The 18,395-nt window shown below is 51.3% G+C and overlaps 1 protein-coding gene across 1 annotated transcript in view; it reads right to left on the bottom strand.

Annotated features, from left to right (window-relative positions):
• Positions 1-18,395, bottom strand: part of TCOF1 (treacle ribosome biogenesis factor 1) — a 19,838-nt gene that overhangs the window by 805 nt on the left and 638 nt on the right. Inside the window, exons 2-17 of the mRNA XM_031055197.1 lie at positions 18,142-18,197; positions 15,550-15,692; positions 14,711-14,817; positions 14,086-14,434; positions 13,172-13,257; positions 12,495-12,713; positions 11,635-11,904; positions 7,627-7,801; positions 7,349-7,491; positions 5,352-5,525; positions 4,713-4,944; positions 4,410-4,495; positions 3,485-3,713; positions 1,864-2,478; positions 704-801; positions 1-206 (exon numbers count right to left, since the gene is read on the bottom strand). The exon at positions 1-206 is cut by the window's left edge and continues 805 nt beyond it. Coding sequence (XP_030911057.1) covers positions 174-206; positions 704-801; positions 1,864-2,478; positions 3,485-3,713; positions 4,410-4,495; positions 4,713-4,944; positions 5,352-5,525; positions 7,349-7,491; positions 7,627-7,801; positions 11,635-11,904; positions 12,495-12,713; positions 13,172-13,257; positions 14,086-14,434; positions 14,711-14,817; positions 15,550-15,692; positions 18,142-18,197 — 3,015 coding nt within the window. The 3' untranslated portion in view covers positions 1-173. The remainder of the gene's footprint in view (positions 207-703; positions 802-1,863; positions 2,479-3,484; positions 3,714-4,409; positions 4,496-4,712; positions 4,945-5,351; positions 5,526-7,348; positions 7,492-7,626; positions 7,802-11,634; positions 11,905-12,494; positions 12,714-13,171; positions 13,258-14,085; positions 14,435-14,710; positions 14,818-15,549; positions 15,693-18,141; positions 18,198-18,395) is intronic.

Here is an 18,395-nt window from a genome sequence, read left to right as displayed (position 1 = left end):
GGCATTCCTCACACTGCTCCCCTCCCTGGCCCTCTGATCCAGGGCCAGGCTAGCTCAGGGAGCTCTCAGAGGGCTCTTTCTGTCTTCCCAAATCTGGCCCAGGAGTTCTGAATGTGGCCAAGGTGACGCCGCTCAGGGTGCCCATGGCCCGTCCCCACAGGCCATGTACCTTCTCACAATCCTTCAGGCTCAGCTTCTTTCTTCTTCTAAAATGCAAAGGGGAGAAAATACATCAGTATCATTTGCACCACAGACATGAAGGACGCAGCAAAGCCAGAGAGGCTTCATGGACATGTCCCTGTAGAGGTGGCAGCCACCACAAGGAACATTCTGTAGTCTCCCTCTGACACCCCTTCAAGCCCTTGGGATGGGATGCAGAAGTCTACCAAGCCCTCAGGAACTCCAGATTCTGCTGAGAATGAGATGAGCAGGCAGCTGGAGAGCAGCACTTGCTCCTTGGACAGGACACAGTCCTTTGCCACCAAAGGGTCCCTGGGTTTGAGCATTCCAGGGAGAGGAATCTCCTAGGGCAGCAATACAGGAACAAGGCCTTTGAGTCACTCCAACCCCAACCAAAGGTCAGGGTGTCTCCAGACTGGCCACAGTGAACTGTAGGCTTCCCTGCACTGCCAGCAAGGCCAGGACATGGCTCTGTTCCTTCTCCAGCCAGGATGAGCACCACAGCCCAGGGTGTGACACATACCTTCTTCTTCTTCTTGTGAACCTCAGCAGAGTCATCTGCTACAGGTGCCCCTTCCAAAGATGCTTTTTTGCTCTTCTTTTCTTTTCCAGTCTTCTTTTCTAGGAGTGGGAAAGAAAAGCCAACTAAGAGAGGGACTCTGGTATTGTCAGCCTCTGAGAGGGAGCACAGACTGGTAGGAGCATCTCCAGTAAATTTCCATCACATCCAGACCTGAGCAAGATTTCCAGAGCAGGAATTGGGTGAAGGCAGAGCTCTACCCACAGGCAGCTGCACCCAGGGATGTTTCCCTAATACCCCTGAGCCAGAGCAGCTTGATCCCACCATCCGTGTACACACATGGGTGGAATTACACAGAATTCCCTTCTTTCCACCTCCTGCTGCCCACCTGCTCCAAGGAACTGCTTCAGGGCTGGAGTAGATGGGCACATGGCAGAAATGAGAGCCAGGGGAGCTGCTGACACAGGGTGGACATGAGGTTCAGCTCAGCACAACTGCTCAAGAGGCTCCTCTCATCCCTGTTAAACAGCTCACATAGGAGCCAATTGACAAGTCTGTCTCCTCCAAAAATAAGGGCTGTGTTTCAGCAGAACAGAAACACCATCAGACCTGGCCCAGCCAATTCACATCCCCTCTCCCTATTTTTCTTTTTCTTTCTTTTTTTTTCTTTTCTTTCTACAGAGCACAAACCCAGCTCTGATTTGCAAATACAGGCTGCACTGTAAAGAAAAAAAAATGGCCTTTGGATTAGGGCAGACAGCAGGCCACTACAGAACAAGCTGTAGAAGGGTCAGAAGTGACAGGACAAGAGGAAATAGCCTGCAGTTGAGCCAGGGCAAGTTTAAGATGAGTATTAGGAAAGAATTCTTCACTAAAAGGGTTGTTGAAACACTAGAACAAGCTGTGGTCACCAATCCTGGAGGCATTTAAAAGATGTGTAGATATGGTATGTGGGGACATGGTTTGGGGATGGGCCTGGGTTAATGGCTGGACTTGATGATCTTGAGAGACCTTTTTCAAGCCACATGACTGATTCCACAAGGGAAGCAGCCAAGCAGAAAGCCAATGGGAAAGTGGGTGCTATTTGCAAGGCCTTGCAGAGGCTGACAGTGCATGAGCTGCAAGAACCTATTGCAAACTAGGCCCCAAGTGTAGATGCTTACTTTTAGCTGATTTTTTCTTTTCCTTGCTGCCTGCCACCTTGTCCAGGTCACCATCTGCTTTCTTCTTTTTCTTCTTGGGTGCTTCTTCATTAGCCTGCCCTTTCCGTTTCTTCTCCTTGGGCTGCCCCACAGCCGCATCCTCTCCCGTCAGCTTCCGCTTCTGAGACGTTTTCTGCTTCTTGTTCTCTTTGTCTTTGCTCTTGGATGTTTTCACAGCCTCGTCTGCTGTGGAGGATGGTTTCTTTTTCTCCTTTTCTTTTTTCTCCTTTTTCTCCTTTTCTTTTTTCTCCTTTTTCTCCTTTTCTTTTTTCTCCTTTTTCTTCTTCTTCTTCACTTCCAAGCCCTCTGCTGTCTGCACTGCAGGGACTTCAGCAGCAGTGGTGACCTCAGTTTCACTCCCTGAGCTTGGCTGCTGCGGCTGTGGGACGGAGGGCAGGGCATGTGATGATGCTGGGGTCACTTGCACCCCTGTTGCCCCAAAATTGTTCTCTTTCATTGCCAGGGTTTTCTTCAGTGAGGAAGCTTTGAGGCTGGCATGACCTGGTTCTGTTTTTCCTGCCACCTTCTCTTTGCTGGAGGCTTGTGTAGCTTCCTGCCCTGAAGGGTGGTTGTTTTCTGCAGAAACAGACAAAAAGAGAGAAACTCAGGGAGCATTCATTACACAGACTAGTCACAGGGGGATGGAAATATGCATTTGAAGAGGAGCATCCAGTTCTTCTCCCCCAAAAAAGCTAAACTTGTTGGCATCTGTAGCAGTCAGAGAAAGATGCCTCAGCCTGAAGTGGGTGACAACAGCCACAAGAGCTTTGGCTGTTTGACAAGATGGTGAGCATAGATGGAGCAGTCCTTCCCCAAGACACCATCCCCAGTGAGCTGGGGACTTCCCAAGGTGGTGGGGGTCTCCACACTGCCTCCTGCAATCACCACCAGTGGCCAAGCCCAGAGCCCCTGGGCCCTCCTGAGCCCCTATATAGATAGCTCGGTCTTCCTCAACAGCCCTTTGCACAATTTCATGACGTGCCCATGGGACCAACAGACCCATCTGAACTTCTAGAGCAGGCCAGAGTTCACCTGAAGGTGCCAGGGTCACACCAGAGCAGAAGCAGCTTTCAGCTCCAAGTTTTCCAATTTGCCAACAAACCAGGGAAATGGTGGGACATTCTGTTTCTCCACAGGTCTTCTCACTTGCTTCCTCTCCTCTGCAGAGACCACACAGCCCAAGGGGAGGGTTGAATACCAGCAGATGTTCTTCAGGCAGTGTTTGAGCCTTCCACAGAAGCCAGCAATGCAGTGTGCACTGGCTCCAGGGAGAGCCCTACCTGCTCCTGTTCATTACTGTGGTTAAAGCTGGAAGAGGCAAAGGCACTGAGCCTTGGAGGCAGCCAGCACAAGCAGGCTGTTGAGGGAGAGAGCTGTGCTGTGGCCAGGGAAGCCAGCAGACGGCAGCAGAGCTCCATGCTGTGGTTCCATGGCAGAGACACACTGGGAACAGGGCCCACCCTCCCCAGTGCCACCCCCCTGTGCCAGCACAGCTTTGCTCCAGGGCCAAGCAAATTCCCAACCTTGCCAAAGGAGACCTGCAATATTCCGTGGGATTTAGTACAATACAACAGAGACCCACCTGCTTTGTGGTTTGCAGCCACCTGGTTGTCATCTGTGTCAGAGTCACTGCTGTCGCTGCTTGAGCTGTTGGCCATGGCTGCTTTCAGGGAGCCCTTGGCGAGGGAGTTTGCAGCACTCACAGCTCCCTTCCCTGGCCCCACCTCACCCCCAGGCTGGGGGAGAACCGTCTTTGGTGCATGGGGTGTTACTGGGGTCTTGGAGAGGACTGGGTAGCCTGTGAGGAGGGACTGAAACAGCACAGACACACTGAGGAGTCACAGAGGGCAGCCTCCCACACACCAGACATGCAGCTCTGTCTCTGCTGCTATTATTCTCATACTTCAAGTGAAGGGCCCACTTCTGGTCACCTGTGGAGCCAGCTCTGAGAGCCCAGGGCTAGCAGGAGAGGGGCCAGCAGTGACAGACACCAGCTCAGCCAGAGGTTCTCCTTTGTTCTCGCCCAGCAAGGCAGGCAGGCTGGGGGAGGCTCCTGGCCTGCACCCACCCACACTTAATGCACTGCAGATGTGCTGCACGCCCTGCACGTTACTGACAAAGGCAATTTCATGGCTTGGACACAGCTTAAGTTACAAACTAAAGTGGGGGAAAAAAATCCCTGCTGCTATTGGCACTGTGCACCAGTTCTGGTTTAACCCTTGCAAGGCACCATATCCTGCTGTCTCTTCTCCCAGGGAAGGCACCATGAACCCTGGACCCAAGGCCTGGCTGCCTGGGGAAGCATTCCAGGTTCACTGGCTCCTCTCTCTCTCTCTCTCTCTCTCTGCCAAAAGGTCTTGCTCACACCACTGCACTGGGGAACCCCCACTTCCCTGCTGGCAAACCCACCCAGCACCCCGTCTGCTATGGCTGAGAACTGAGGCTCTCAGTCCTACTTAGGAACCAGCTGCAAGACCCCAGAGGACCCAGCCTGCTCAATACCATACCTGTGATGCTGCATCCTCCTCCTCCTCACTGGACTCTGAGGAGGAGCTGTGGGCTGGTTGCGTCCCTCCTGGTTTCTGTAGGGAGCCTGCTGGAAGAGCAGAGTTCCTCCTGTTAAACCACAGCTGCCTGGGGCTGAGCTCACCTTCCCAGCACAGGCACTGCCACCAAAAGCCTTTCTGCCTCCAAAAAAAGGGGAGTGCTCTGCCAGGCTGGAGAGGAGGAATGCCTCTCCAACCACTGCCAACCTGCCATGGCTATCCCCATCCCAGCAGCACCGAGAGCATCTTCTGGAGAGAACTGACCAGGTTTGGAAGAGTCCTTGGGTGCCTCCTCCTCGTCAATGTCAGAGGAAATGCTGCTGTCTGAGGTGTGCTCTGCATGAGTGGGTGGCACAGCCTGGCTTGGGTGGGTGTCCTGTCCTGGCTGCAGGCCTGGCTGCCTTGCCTTGGCAGTGGAACTTCCTGGGATGGCAGTGCTGGCAGGAGGAGCTTTTCCCACTGGAACCGTTTGCTTTTGGCTAGAAGCAGCAGGGACCTATGGAGAGGGAGATGAAATAGATCTGAAGGAGGAATAACTAACTGCTCACATCCATGAATTATAAGCAGCAGCCCAGAGTAGATGGGCTTGGAGCACCTTGGCCCTTCCTCAGCTGTACTGCTGCAGTTTGTGTCACAGTCAGCCCAAGCCAAGCAGACAACTGCTATCACAAAAGGAAAGAAGCAGCCAGCCAGCTGGGAGCCAGGAACAGCAAAGGTACCAGGGCTGCCCTCTGCTCCTCTGCCTCATGTCACAGCAGGATCACTCTGGTCAGGATAGGGCAGCCCCTCTCTCCTGGCTTCAGGAACACATCCCTCAGCTGGGGATGTGGCACCAGCCCCAGGCAGACCCATCTTCTCCCTCTCCCCAGGAAAGCTCCCCACCTTGGTCTCCTCCATCATTACCTTTCCTGCCAGCATGTTGTGCTCTGAGGCATCAGTGTTTGAGCTCTCAGACACTCTGCTCACGGCAGGGACAGCAGGGGTTTTTGTTCTCTTCCCTGAAGGCAGGCTGGCATTTGCCTTTGCAGCCACCATGCTTGAAACTGCAGTTACTTTGACATTCTGCTGGGACAGACTCTAAAAGAGATGAAAAAGAAAATCAGGACAGAGCAAACTTGGAGGGAAAAGATACAGAGGCATACACCAATCCAGCACCAACTCCAAAGCCTTTCCATCATTTTCAGCACAGCACCAAGACCTTTTGTTTTTTAATTCTCTCCTTTACAAACCAGATCTACCTCCCATGAGCCTCTGAGCAAGGCCTCTGGCACAGCCAGGAGCAGAAATGAGGGCCAGCACCCCAAAAGCATTATCTCAGTGCCCCAAAGGCACCTACCCTGAGGGCAGGCAGGGGAAATGTGCTGTGCTTGCAGGCTGTGAATCCCTACCCACTGCAGCACCAGCAAGTCTGCAGCTGTAAACCTTTGCAGAGAGGGCACTTGGACTCCCTGATGTCTTTTACACTCTAAAAATCACACACCAACAGTTAATTGGCAACAGAGATAAACAAAGACACCAACCACAGGGAAAATCTGCCTCCAGGTCCACAAGCCAAAAGACAGACTAGGGGTCAAATTAACAAGAGCAATTTTGTTGCCTCACATTTAAAACCTCCCATCAAACTTACCATAAGAAGGGTTAAAAATAGAAAGGCCAGGGGCATGGAAACCAGGCACTGAGGACAGGACCATGACACAAATGCCAGCAGAAGAGGGAGAAGGAGCCACGGGGGAGCACTCAGCCTGCTGGTTTGTGTTACTGACAAGGCTGTGTGAGCAGCTCTCCCCCTGCAGATCTGTGACAAGCTGGGCCTTTGTGGGCTGACATTTCCCCCACACATCATCTGCCTTGGGAAGGAGCAGGCCCCGCTCGCCGTGCAGCCCAGCGCGAGCTCTCGGCCCTCTCACACAAAGCTCAAGTTACAGCAACTGCATGATTGTATAAAACCCCAGGAATATAAACATGCTGTACTCAAGAACTGCTCAGGATGGCTGCCTGCCCATCAGCTGGAGGGAGACAGCCTTTCCACCAGCTACAGCCTCAGGCCAACATGGGGAAGGGTTTCCTGAGTGCTCATAATGTGCCCCTCCCAGCAAAGGCAAGTGTGGGGTATGAAGTGTGCTGGGCCACCAAGCCCTGGGCTCAGAACACCAGCCAGGCCACCACCATGTGGAACAGCAGCCATGCTCCTCAGTCAGTGGGGATTTTTAATGTGGTTTCCTGGGCTCAAACTGCAGCACAAATGCAGACACCCCCAGGATAGCTTCACACCAAGGCAGCTGTGGCCCCAGGGAGCTCAGCCACAGCTTTGTAGGACTGGCATGGAGACACAAAGAGAATCCAGTGGGAGAGCTGGGATCAGCTCCATGACACTCAGGGGTGCTCTCAGCACAGATATGGAGTAACCTTCCCTTCTCTCCAGCTGAAAGGCAGCAGGACTGCTGTGCTACCCTCAGGCAGATCCTGCCATCCTCCCAAGGCTTGTGGAAAAGAAACCAAAAAACTTCAGAGGTCTGTGAGGAACCAGGCGATGGGTTGCCTTGGAGCTACACAGGTCATGGAAAGACTCTTCCTGGAAGGATTTGGCTGCTTTTCCAGCCTAAATTCCTGGAGCAGAGCAGAGGGGACAGAGTCCCAGGGAAAGCCTGGGCTTGTGTGTTTACTCACGTTCCCGTCAGAGCACTCACACTCTCCACTGCTCTCACACACTGCAGGATTGCTGTGGCTGAGACGTGCACCCAGAGCTGGGGTCAGCCAGACCCACGGACACAGCCAAGGAAACCTAATCCAGCCAAGGGGAGGCTGCTCTGCACTGCTCACCATGTGCACAACCACCACCTCCCAACTCCTGAGAGTGCAGCATTAAAGCCTACACAGGCAGTGGATCAGCAGCTCCTCACCTGGGAAGGAGGGACTATTTCATCCTCTGAATCTGAGTCCTCACTGGAATCATCACTGCTGTCCACAGCTGGAGGGGCTGTGGCCGGTGCTGAAGTTGGTGCCTTTTTCACGTTTGTTGGCTGGGGCACAGAATTGGTTTTCACTGCAGGAAAAGTGTAAGAGATTGTCACTGTGAGAAAGAATTGCACTCTGGGGCTGTCCAGAGCAGGAGCTGCTCCATGTGCAGGGGAGAGTATGAAACCCATAAGGATGCAGGTGAGGGATCCTGGCTACTTACCAGCTGCTGGAGGCTGTCCCTGTGCTGCAGGAGACTCCTCTTCACTGTCAGAAGACTCACTGCTCCCACTTTCTGAAACCTGGCTTTTCAAGGTGCTGACCACTGCTTTTTCAGGCTGCCCAGCTTTAGCAGCCTGGCTCAGGTTTGGAATAGGCCTGGGCTGGTCTGATAACCTCTTAACAAAAAGGAAACACAGGCCCACAAGTGCAGTATTAGTACAGGTGTTGTTTAGCAGTTTAAGTGCAGTTTCAGCTTAGGTTGGGTTTTGTTTTACCCTAACAGAGCTGTTGCTAATATTCTCACCATTGTTGGTGTGTTATGAGTGGAAGGGGCTTCAGCCACTGCCTGGGCTGAGCTGCTGTAGATAGATCCCTCTGAATTTAGCAATTTCCTTCTGACAGAAAGCCCAAGCACATTTTACATGAACACACAGGCTAATAGTGCTTGTAAGCTTCTAAAAGCAATTCTTTCTTGAGACAGAGACACTGGCTGAGGACAGAAGAAGCACTGCAAATCCAAGACTCCCACTCCAAGGAAGCCATTTCAGCACAATCTAGCCACAGTTCAGGGAATCAGTAGGAGTTGGGAAGCTTTGGGCCATCACATTTGCAAGATTCAGAGACAGCATTGGAGCAGCTACAGCCCAGAGCTGCTGGAGAGCTCAGTGTAGACACAGGGCTGACACAAGGCTTGGGAACACAGGGCAGGCAGAGACAGAGTGCAACTCAGCTTGGAAGCTGATTTGTCAATAGGTCTAAGAATTTAGAAATCTCCAGACAACAAAACACCTCTGACACTCACTTGGGCTGTGTCTTTCTGTAGCACCTGTGAACACCCAGATGTTCCAGGACACACCACAAGCCACCTTTCCTGTTGTGTCAGTACCAGGAAGCCACAGTCACCCGTGCCCCAGATACACAACTGCCAGGTGAGACTCTCTCTCCCCCTGACTCCTCTCCAAGGGCTGCAGATCCCCCTCCTGCACACTGAAGGTCAGTGGTGGCAGAGGAGAGGAAGTGCTTGTGGAATGATCTGGGAATTTCCCCCCCTGCAGATCCTCCCCAGGCTGGCAGTGCTCTGCACCCGCTCATTTACTCCACTCATGGCTCATCTCCGGGCTGCTCTGCCAAGGAGTACATTGTGCTTGCCAGGGCAGGGAGGCCCTGTGCACCCTGCATGTGATGCCAGCCTGCTTTGGTGCTCCATGAGAGATTCCTGCCCGGCTGCACCATCCCTGCTATGCTGCTAATGCAGTGATACCTCCACAGCCCACAGCAGAGAGTACCAGTGTAGCCTTTTGGGAAGACCAGTCCTACTGTGCTTCCTGGCACAGCCCTGCCATGGGCTGCCACTGGGGCACTGTTTATCATCTCCAAGCCAAACACTAAACAGACAACAGCATCTGCATGTTTATCCCATTACAGAACAGCTCTCTGAACGAGCCAAGCACATTTTGACTCTGCTTAGAGAAACAGAAACCTCCACAAGTGCTTGGGAAGGGGAGACCACAAACCTCACTTCTCTGTTTTGTTTTGATACCAGTGAGTCACAATCTCCAGGAGAGAGGCCAGCTTTGCAATGCTGAAGAGACACAAGTACTTGAAGCAGTCAGAAGAATTCACACACACTGCTCTGAATGTGCTAACTCCTCTCTGCTGTTCTGAACACTGCTGTGCAAGGGAAGAGTTTACCAAGATTAGAGCCTACTGAGTTTTAAGTGCTTCATAGCAATGGTCTGGCTTCTCCCTCTATGTGGATGCACAGTACAGGGCTGCTCCACTTCCTAACTTAGCAATGGAGTGGGAAAGAGCTGCCACGCAGGGGCATCATAACACACAGAAAGAACATAACAGAAACCACCATAAGGTTTACACAGCCTCAGAACTTTCTGGGAGGCAGCCAAGGTACATCCATCCACATCAAATGGATGACAGTCTCAGGTGGGATCTGGCCAACAGCACAGCCAAGTTGCATCCAGGGAGCAGGTAAACCAGGCAGAGAGCTCCTGACAGCTTGAGAGTCACAGGTACTGAAGTAACTCAGAGAGGAGGAAAATAACTCAAGAGGAAATCATTTTTCCTGCTCCCTCTCCAGCCCCCAAAGCAGGAGCTGCCTGTGGCTCAGTGAGTGTGATGACTCAGCTCCCTCACAACCCATCTGCCACTCGCTGGGTCCATTTGCATCCTGCAGCGCTGCATGACAAGAGGAGGAACAACACTGAGCCACGTGTGCCCAGCACGTTGTAAAATCACACTCCAGCACTGCCTGTGTGAGCACTGCCTGTACCAGCACTGGGACCAGCACCTCAGCTGTGTCACAGCCCAGCCAAGGGGCAACTGCCACCTGCACAGGAGGGGGAACAGCGTTCAAGAAGGAAAAGAGACCCTCTGTCTCTTGGGAGATTTGGCCTCTCCCCACGCAGCCGGCAGTCCAAGATTAAAAGTTGCTGGCACAACTTCTGTCAGCACAACCCACGCGGGTTTTCCTGGGATGCTCAAGGAAGACACGGGTTCCCAACACATGGATGCACGTGTACCTCACACCCACTCCTTGTAAACAGAAGCCAAAGCCTGTCTATAGAGGGCTCAAGTGCCACCTTTGGCTCAAAACACTCAGGAAAGAAGCAGCAGAGCAAAATTAGCAGTTCCAAAAGAAAAGCAGCTCACAGCATCTTTAAGATCAGACTGTCCCCCATCACTACCCTGTCCCCCCAAAATATGCAAACACCTTGTCAACTTCTTCGACTAAATATTCCTGAGTCTTCAGGGGTAAACATACCAATTAAGCAGTTCAATTTAGGCATGATGTTCATTTTAATTGTGCTAATCCACCCCCACAGGGAAAGATGAAGCAGCTTCCAACGCTCTGTATCTGTTTGGATCTTGCACAGAAGCCAGAGGAAGTTGCAGGATACAGTAAGTCAGTGGTTAGCATATGCCCAAGTCGCAGATGGTGAGGAATGAGCTAAGAAGAGTTTGACTGGGAGGACAGGACTGTGGACACAGCTAAGCCCAATGGTTTATGTTCAGGCTTCACTCGTAGTCCCTGTCTGTAGGCTACTAACAAGGGAAGGAACAGCCTGCATAGCAAAAATAGAGCTCCCTTGATGACAGGCTCTTCCTTGCTGACCCTGGCTGTGGAGGGGTACATGTCAGTTTGCAAGAGGGAAGATGCTGAAGTGGTTAAATCAGCAGGTAAAACTTGCTGTTGAAAGCTTCACAGAATCAACACTGAAGGACACAAACCTACCCCAGCACAGAAACCCTGCTAAAATGGACAAATCTCAACGGTTTTACAGTGAGACCTCATGGCACAGCCATCAAATAGCTGCTCCTGACACCTAGAGCTGAATCCTCACATATAATCAATCATGCAGGAAGAGAGCAGCACAGAGCCAACTGTGAGAGAAACATCCCCCTCCACCCACCTTAGCAGACCAAGGCTATGAAGACAAAAATGCAGAGCCTTGCTGGCTCCTGCCTGTCAATAGTCAAAGGACGTGTTGACAAAGAGCCTCCCTGCAAGGACACGTGAGGCTCTACCCCCAGCTTCCCTTCCTCCCTTGCAGACAGTAAGGCTGCATCTCCTGAAGACTGCTTTCAGGGCACTTTCTGAAGGCCCCTGCAGCTCAGACTTGAGGCAGAAGGTCTCAGTACAATGTGCCTAGGGATGCTCTCAGAAAGGGATTTGCAGCCCTTTGAGTTTAGCCACCTGAGTCCATTGTGAGCTCCCGGTCCTTCTCCTTTGGTTTGAGAACTCTGACCAAACCCCACAGGAGAGCCAAGACCAAGATTCCTGTGACCCTGCACACAAGGCCACTCCAGAGGGGCAGGAGTGAATAGCTGGTATCAAACCATTTGCCTCCCACCTCCTCTGGTACAACTGGTGTGAGAAGAGTGAGGCTGTACTTGCAGAAACAAGGTACACAAGATCAGTGGCAGCATTTAAGGGATAAACACTTGTCTTGCATACTCCATGCCTTGGCACTGGGCTGAATGCAGCACCTACCTTCTGGCTGATGGGCACAGGGAGCTCCTCCTCTTCACTGGCTGACGAGGCAGAGCTCTCCACTGGCTTTATACTTTCAGCAGGCTTCGTAGGAGCAGCAGTCTTTCCCAGTGAGGCTTTAACCTGCTTGGGCACTGTTGGTTTTGGTGCTGCCTTCCCTTGGGACACTGGAAGTGTTTTTGCTGGAGATGCTTTGACAGAGAGTGATGCTGCTGGTGTAGGTTTCACTGGGGATAGGATGGCCTGGGAGGATTTTGGAGGTGGCTTTGTCTGGACAAGATATGAACAGGGCAAAATAAGGCAAATCCCACTGCAGCATAATTCATTTGCTCAGACTATAATCAAGGGAAGAAATTTCAGAGCCCCCCAGGAAAGGCAAATCCTGAAGGAAGATTAGTGACTGGCAGGACACAAGGAATTCTTTCATCTGGCTCTCCTCATCAGTCTGTTGCTACTACCAGTCCCCCCCAGTGAGGTACAAGGCAGCACTTTGCACTCTCCCCACTAGGGAAGCTGAGCTGCACTACAGTTTGACAAATTAGACACTATTTATTGCAATTTATACCTGAGAAGCAAATTCCACCATGTTAATTTGCCTCTTCAGGTGGGAAAAGAATCACTGTTTTTTTTTTCTTTTAAAAGTACTGATGGATTTTTCTAAGAAAGGCACAATGGGTTGATTAAAGCTCAGAGCAAAGACACGGAGGTGCCTTTTAACACCTCACGCCTCCTTCCTCCCACCCCCAACATGACTTTGCTACACACTACATGCATTTACAAAATTTTCTTTTCACTGCAGTTCCTAGCCCTGAGAGGCATGCAAGGAGAGGGAGGATCTCAGAGACAGGCACTTGGGTTACCAATGGACGTTTTTCATCTTCACTGTCTGAGGAGCTGCTGCTCTCTGTTGTGTCACTGGGCTGTGCAGCCCTGGGAGCTGCTGTTGATGCTGGTTTGGCCTGGCTTGCTGCCAGGGCTGTTTGCTTCACTGCACTCTTCTTCAGGGACACTGAAGCAGCAGCAGGTGCACTTTTCACAGGTGCTGCATTAGACCGCACTGTTTTCACAGCTGGCTTGGCCTGGGAACAGGGGAAACAAAAGGGAACAGGAGAATCAGGTAACACCTTGGAAGAAAATAGTTGAAAGCTCTAACTGCATGGAATCTGTATTAAAGCCAGCTACCTTGCTAATTCTGACCAGGACAGGCTTTTTCAGACCCATGAGCCGTGGCTTATCTGAAGCAAGTCACTTTCTCCATGGACTGCCTGACTACATCCATCAAATTGCATACTAATCACCTCCTACAGATCCAAGGATCTCCCTCAGCCTCAGGCACTAGAAAAAACTGGAATAGAATGGTTGATGTCGGCAGGGTTTAGTGGGGCTCTCAGCCACATGGCATATGCTCTGGTCTTGGGGATCTCAAACACCCAAGGGAAGGGATGCTGTCAGAATACAACACTGCAGCATTTCCTCTCTTCTTCAAAAGAAGGGAAATGATTTCCTAGGGACAAAGAATCCATGCTGGAGAGGTTACCTGGATGGCTGGAATTACCAGTTCCTCTTCAGAGGATGTGTCCTCACTTGATTCCTCACTGCTGCTCTCAGCCCCAGCTGCCAGCTCTGAAACACAACGAGGAGATGTCACAGCTGCTGCCTGCTCTGGGCCCCCAGAGTGTGATGCTAATGTGGCTTTTGAAGTCAGGGAAGCAAAACGAGCCACAGAGAGGGCTAAGGGGATTTGCAGGAAAGGGGACCTAGCCTTGCTGAAAACATCAATAGCCTGCTGGGAACAGCTTCTCCAGACAAATGCTGGCCCACAAACAGCTCTCCTCGAGTGCAGGTAGAGATGGGAAACGATTCCTGGCCCCCCTCTGACACTATGGGGTGCTGCCCAGCCACACACAGCTCCCTGCAGGGGCACCCAGCCTGGCTGGGCCTCCTCTGGATAAGAGCCAAGAGGAGGATCATTTCCAGAACTTCAATGATCTATTTCTCACCCTCCTCCTCCAACACACACAGACACACTTCAAAGCATTTAAAGATTTCCCTGAAGACTTCAAACCCCAAAACGAATCACTTTGCAATTGGGAATAAAGAGAAAACACTGGAGGGCCTTTCCATAAAGCTGAAAATATCAGCAGCATTAGCACTGCACCTCCTCCGGACATGCTACACTGTTAGCCCCAACCCCTGGGTACGTGCTGGGTGCTGCCAGACATCTTAGCACAGGATCTGCTGCTTGAAATGGGAGCAAGCACGCTGCATCCATCCCACGGAGCTTCAGAGCTGGCTGCTTTGCAATGTTCTAGCAGCCTCCCCAAGGAACAAGCATCACTCTGAGCTTTCCAGCAAGGGAGCTGAAAGGAACAAGCTGAAGGCACGTCTCTGATCCAATCTGCAGCAGAGCTGGAGCTCACACACATCTACACCACCCTGCAGGCTCCTTACCCGCTTTGGGGGCTGGGGCCTTCGCAGTCGGCGTCTCCTCTTCCTCCTCGCTCTCGGATGAGGAGCCACTGCTGCTGCTGGAACCTTCTGGTGCTTTGGTTGGTACTGGAGCTTTGCTTTGTCCTACTTTGGCCACAGCTGCTGTGGCATGTCCAGGCTTCCCAGGACCAGGCAGTTTCTTGGCCTTGGCTGGGGATGGAGCTGCAGCTGGGGCGTTGGGCTGCTGCTTGTTGGAGAGCACAGTTCTGTCAGCAGCAGAGAGCCCCTCTGCTCTGCCTGCTGGGGCAGCAGCCTTGGGAGGAGAATGCAGGCAGTTGGCAGCTTTGCCACCCACCACAGCTGCTGTCACCTATGGGAAATAAAGGAACTTAGAAGGCTAAACACAGATGGGGAGCTAAACTGGAGACAATGTACCTGCAACAGCAATGTGGCAGCAAGGTAAGCCATAGAGCTCTTCAAGGCAGCATTTGGGGGACAAATATCTATGAAAAGGCTTATGGCAGCACAGGAGGGTCATTTAAACATGATTTCCACCCCAGGACACAATTCTACACATGCTGAGGAGTCTGGGACAGTCCTGGCCTCAGAGTACCACCAGCCTTCACAGCCAGGAGCGTTGCCTTACCGTCACTGCACCTTTCCCAGCCAGATCTTCCTCTTCCGACGAGGATTCATCTTCCTCACTGCTTTCTATATTCACTACCGAGTTCGTGGCCAGAGGAAGGCTGGCTGCTGCACAGGAGAGAGCCACAGAACAGCTGTGTGAGTGTGTGTCTCACACCAACACAGTTTCTGGTTTGCAGCAGGGCCCCAGCAGCAGGGCAGGGTCCCATCTGCACACCTGACCCAAGACCATCATCACTGCTGTCCCCAAGACAGGCAGGTACTTTGCTCCTCCACCCCATCGCTCTCCCAGCCACCAAGACAGGGAATCTGTCAAGATCTGCACTTTTCTAAAGGCTGGTCTATAGCAGATCAGCCCAATCTGCCAAAATATATCAGACACAAGTTTTTGTTAGACTCTGCAAGCCAACACCTCCCACATCAGCTGCACCCAAGATCTATCCCCAACTCAGACAGAGGGCACTGGCCTTCCAAACCAACTATCAAGACCTTCCCTGACCCATGAAACAGGCCTGCCTTTGCTGGCCCAACACACACCTGGGACCAACTAGAAGGTGCTCCACAGTGGGCAGAAAGAGGTTCCCAAAGCTTCATCACCCAGCACAACACCCATCCCTCCCCAATGAATCATAGCAGGTTTTTTCTAGCTTCAGCAGACATCTGTGCTCCTCAGAAACTCCACATGAGAAGGGGGTGCTAAATTAGTTGTCCTATTTTTCTGTGAGCACAAACAAATAGCCATCACTTTACAAGCATTTTCTCCAGCCAAGCAAGCTGGGCTGTTCCTACACAAGTCTCCAATCCTACCCTGCCAACTCCAGGGAGATAAAAGGCTCCTACCATTTGCAGCTTTTGCCTTCTCTTTCTCATCCTCTTCTTTCTCTGAGCTCTCAGAGCTGCTCACGGGATCGGGAACTCTGATCTTTTCTGGGATCGCTGCCTCCTCATCACTCACATTTCTTCTCTTGGAATTTGGTGGAGTTCTATGGGAAGACAATAGGTGTCAAAATGGAGAAAAAATATCTTGAACAAATCAGAATATAATTATTCATTTACTCTCAGATCAGGCTCCAGCCTAAGAATAGGCAGTGTAATTTCTCTACAGAGGAATTCCTAAGGGGGTGGGAAATACTTCTCTAACCTCCAAGAGACATCTCCAGTCCTCAGTAAACTTCCAAGAACAACGTATTCCTGCAACACTCAGGTAAATACTAAACCTAGATGATTTTTCTGTGCCCTGAGCAGATTCCTTCTTACTTTAGCAGAGAAGTAAAAACATACACAGCCAGCTGGTGCTGGATAGAAGGCCTCCTACAGAACAAATTCCTTCTCCAGGGGCTATAGCCACAGCCTCAGAGTAAGTGCAGCCTCAGGGTTAGGGCAGATATCCCCAAAATACCAGGTCCTGGCATTCCAGAGGGCCAGGAGAAGCCAATCTAAAGGGTACAAAAGCCATTTGAACTTGGGCTCCCAAGTCAAAAGGAAAGTCAGGTTGCAGAGAAGTTTAAGAAAGGAAGTGGCTGGACCTACAGAAGATGTGTTAGAAAAAGAGGAGGAAAAGAACACCTAAGTATTAAACACTTAAGCTGCTCAATTGTGTTAAAACATTAAGCTGGAGAAAGATTCCTCCAGGCTCTAAATCCCATCTGTACCAGAAGAAATGATGTGGCTAAAGTTACCCATGTTTTCATTTGAGAATTAAAGAGAACACATTTGCTTTATTACAAGGAACACAGGGAACATCCTGGTGTGACTCACACATGCAATGCTTCTAAGCCCTAGGACACACAGTTATCAGAAGCAAATATCCTCACTTCTGGGCCAGTTTAGCCTGTTTTATTTGTTCATCTGTTTTAAAAACAGGATTAGTTAAACAATTTGATGAGTAAAGACTGTGCTTGGTGTCAGAGTGTTCTGGCAGCACAGCCGTAACAGCAAGTTTTGTGCAAGCAGGCTAAGCCAAAGGCACGTTTGCTCTTTGAAAGTCCTGTGACTATTCCAATAATCTTTTAATAAAGCAACAGGGCAGCCTACACAGGCAGCTCTGATCCTGCAACACCATCCTGATCCAGTGGCAGCTGACAGCACAGCACAGAGCGATGTGAGAATTTGTTGTGACCAGGAGCTCAGGGATGCCCTGTGAGGGGAAGGAATGGTGTCTGCCAGCACTGCCCCTGTGGCATTCTGGAATATCTGAGAATATCTGGCCTTGGTGAGAAGGGCAAGAGCCACAGGGTAGATGAAGGAAGGATATTTTTGGGCTAAAAGCCTAGGAGCAACAGGATGTGATAAAGACAGCTCACTCACAGGAGCACTCCAGGATAAAGACAGTGGCCAACACATCCCTCATTTTGACTCCTACAGACAGTGGCCAACACATCCCTCATTTTCCCTCATTTTCATTCCCAACCAGGCAGACCAGGAATAACAGATGTCTTTGTGGGGCAAGACCAGAACAGAAGGGTGATGCTGAAGGAAGAGGAATTAAACCTGATGCAAATGCCCTGTCACCCCTCAAGTTTAAAAGCAACAGTGTCTGGGGGGGTTTGCTGCAGCAGGCAGGATAACCAGTACGTGGGAACGCCACCATCAGCACCCAGGAGAGCAACAATTTGTGAGAGGGAAGAACTGCAAACCCATTTCTAGGCTGCTACATCCTCATCTAGACCCAGCTTTTCTCCTGCTCAGGTATGGAGGACCAGAGCAAGGCACGAGGCACTGAGCAGAAAACACCTTTGAAAAAACTCTTCCCCAGGTTGCTGACATGGCCATGCTAAGGAGATCCTCACTCCAGAGCTCCCAACCCCACAGATTCCCCTAAACCCAGCACTGAGGCTGCCCCAGGCCTCACAGTGCTGCACTCAACATCCAACCAAGGCACAGGGTGGGTGCAAACAGCACAGATGGGAAGGCTCCCTCCTGCAGACCTTCAAAGGAGGGTTTGGAACATGTAAGGACTTGAAAGGACAGGCTGAAACCAAGAGACTTCCTCTGAGTCACATCATCTGTGATCTATGCCAAGGTTTAAGTCCGTGTAAGAGCTCTGGCATTTCAGCACCTGCTCAACTCCTCTGTTCTCGGGTCAATAATCCTGCAAAGCACGTGGCTTTAAAAAGAAAGTGAAACAGAACTGGAACAGATTTCTTACAGTAAAGCATGACTCTGAGCTCCACAACACTGCAGCATCAACCAGCACAAACAGCATCAGCTGCTCAAAACTAAAGCAACAACTTATCTCCAAGCATAAGCCTGAACATCTGAAACGAACTGCTGTGAAACCAGAGGTTAGGAGAAAGTTCTACTGAGCACAGTTATCACCAGAAATCCTCTGACAACACGGAATTCCAACAAATAAAAATCACACGTGCCATGCAGCCTAGACGTCAGCACAGTCTGCAATCTATTTGATACTCATTCCCTCCTGTGACTTACTTTTCCCAGTGGGTAAAGATGTCCTCGAGAGAGGTCGAGAGGGAAGGGAGCAATTTCTGTGAAAGCAGAGTGAACACCAGTCAAGCACGACCCAAATGCGACCCAATTTCGGGATGTGCCCACCGGACAGAACAGCGACCGCGGGGGCCCATCCAAACCTCCCCGGAAAACGGGACCGCGCTCCCGGCACACACCTCCCGGTGAATCCCTCCCACTCCCCGCCCCGCGTGTTTCCTCGGAGACCTCTCCCGGAG

This window comes from Geospiza fortis, unplaced genomic scaffold (assembly GCF_000277835.1).
Source record: "Geospiza fortis unplaced genomic scaffold, GeoFor_1.0 scaffold55, whole genome shotgun sequence".
Taxonomy (NCBI): Eukaryota; Metazoa; Chordata; class Aves; order Passeriformes; family Thraupidae; genus Geospiza; species Geospiza fortis.
This window is presented reverse-complemented; position numbering and strand designations above follow the sequence as displayed.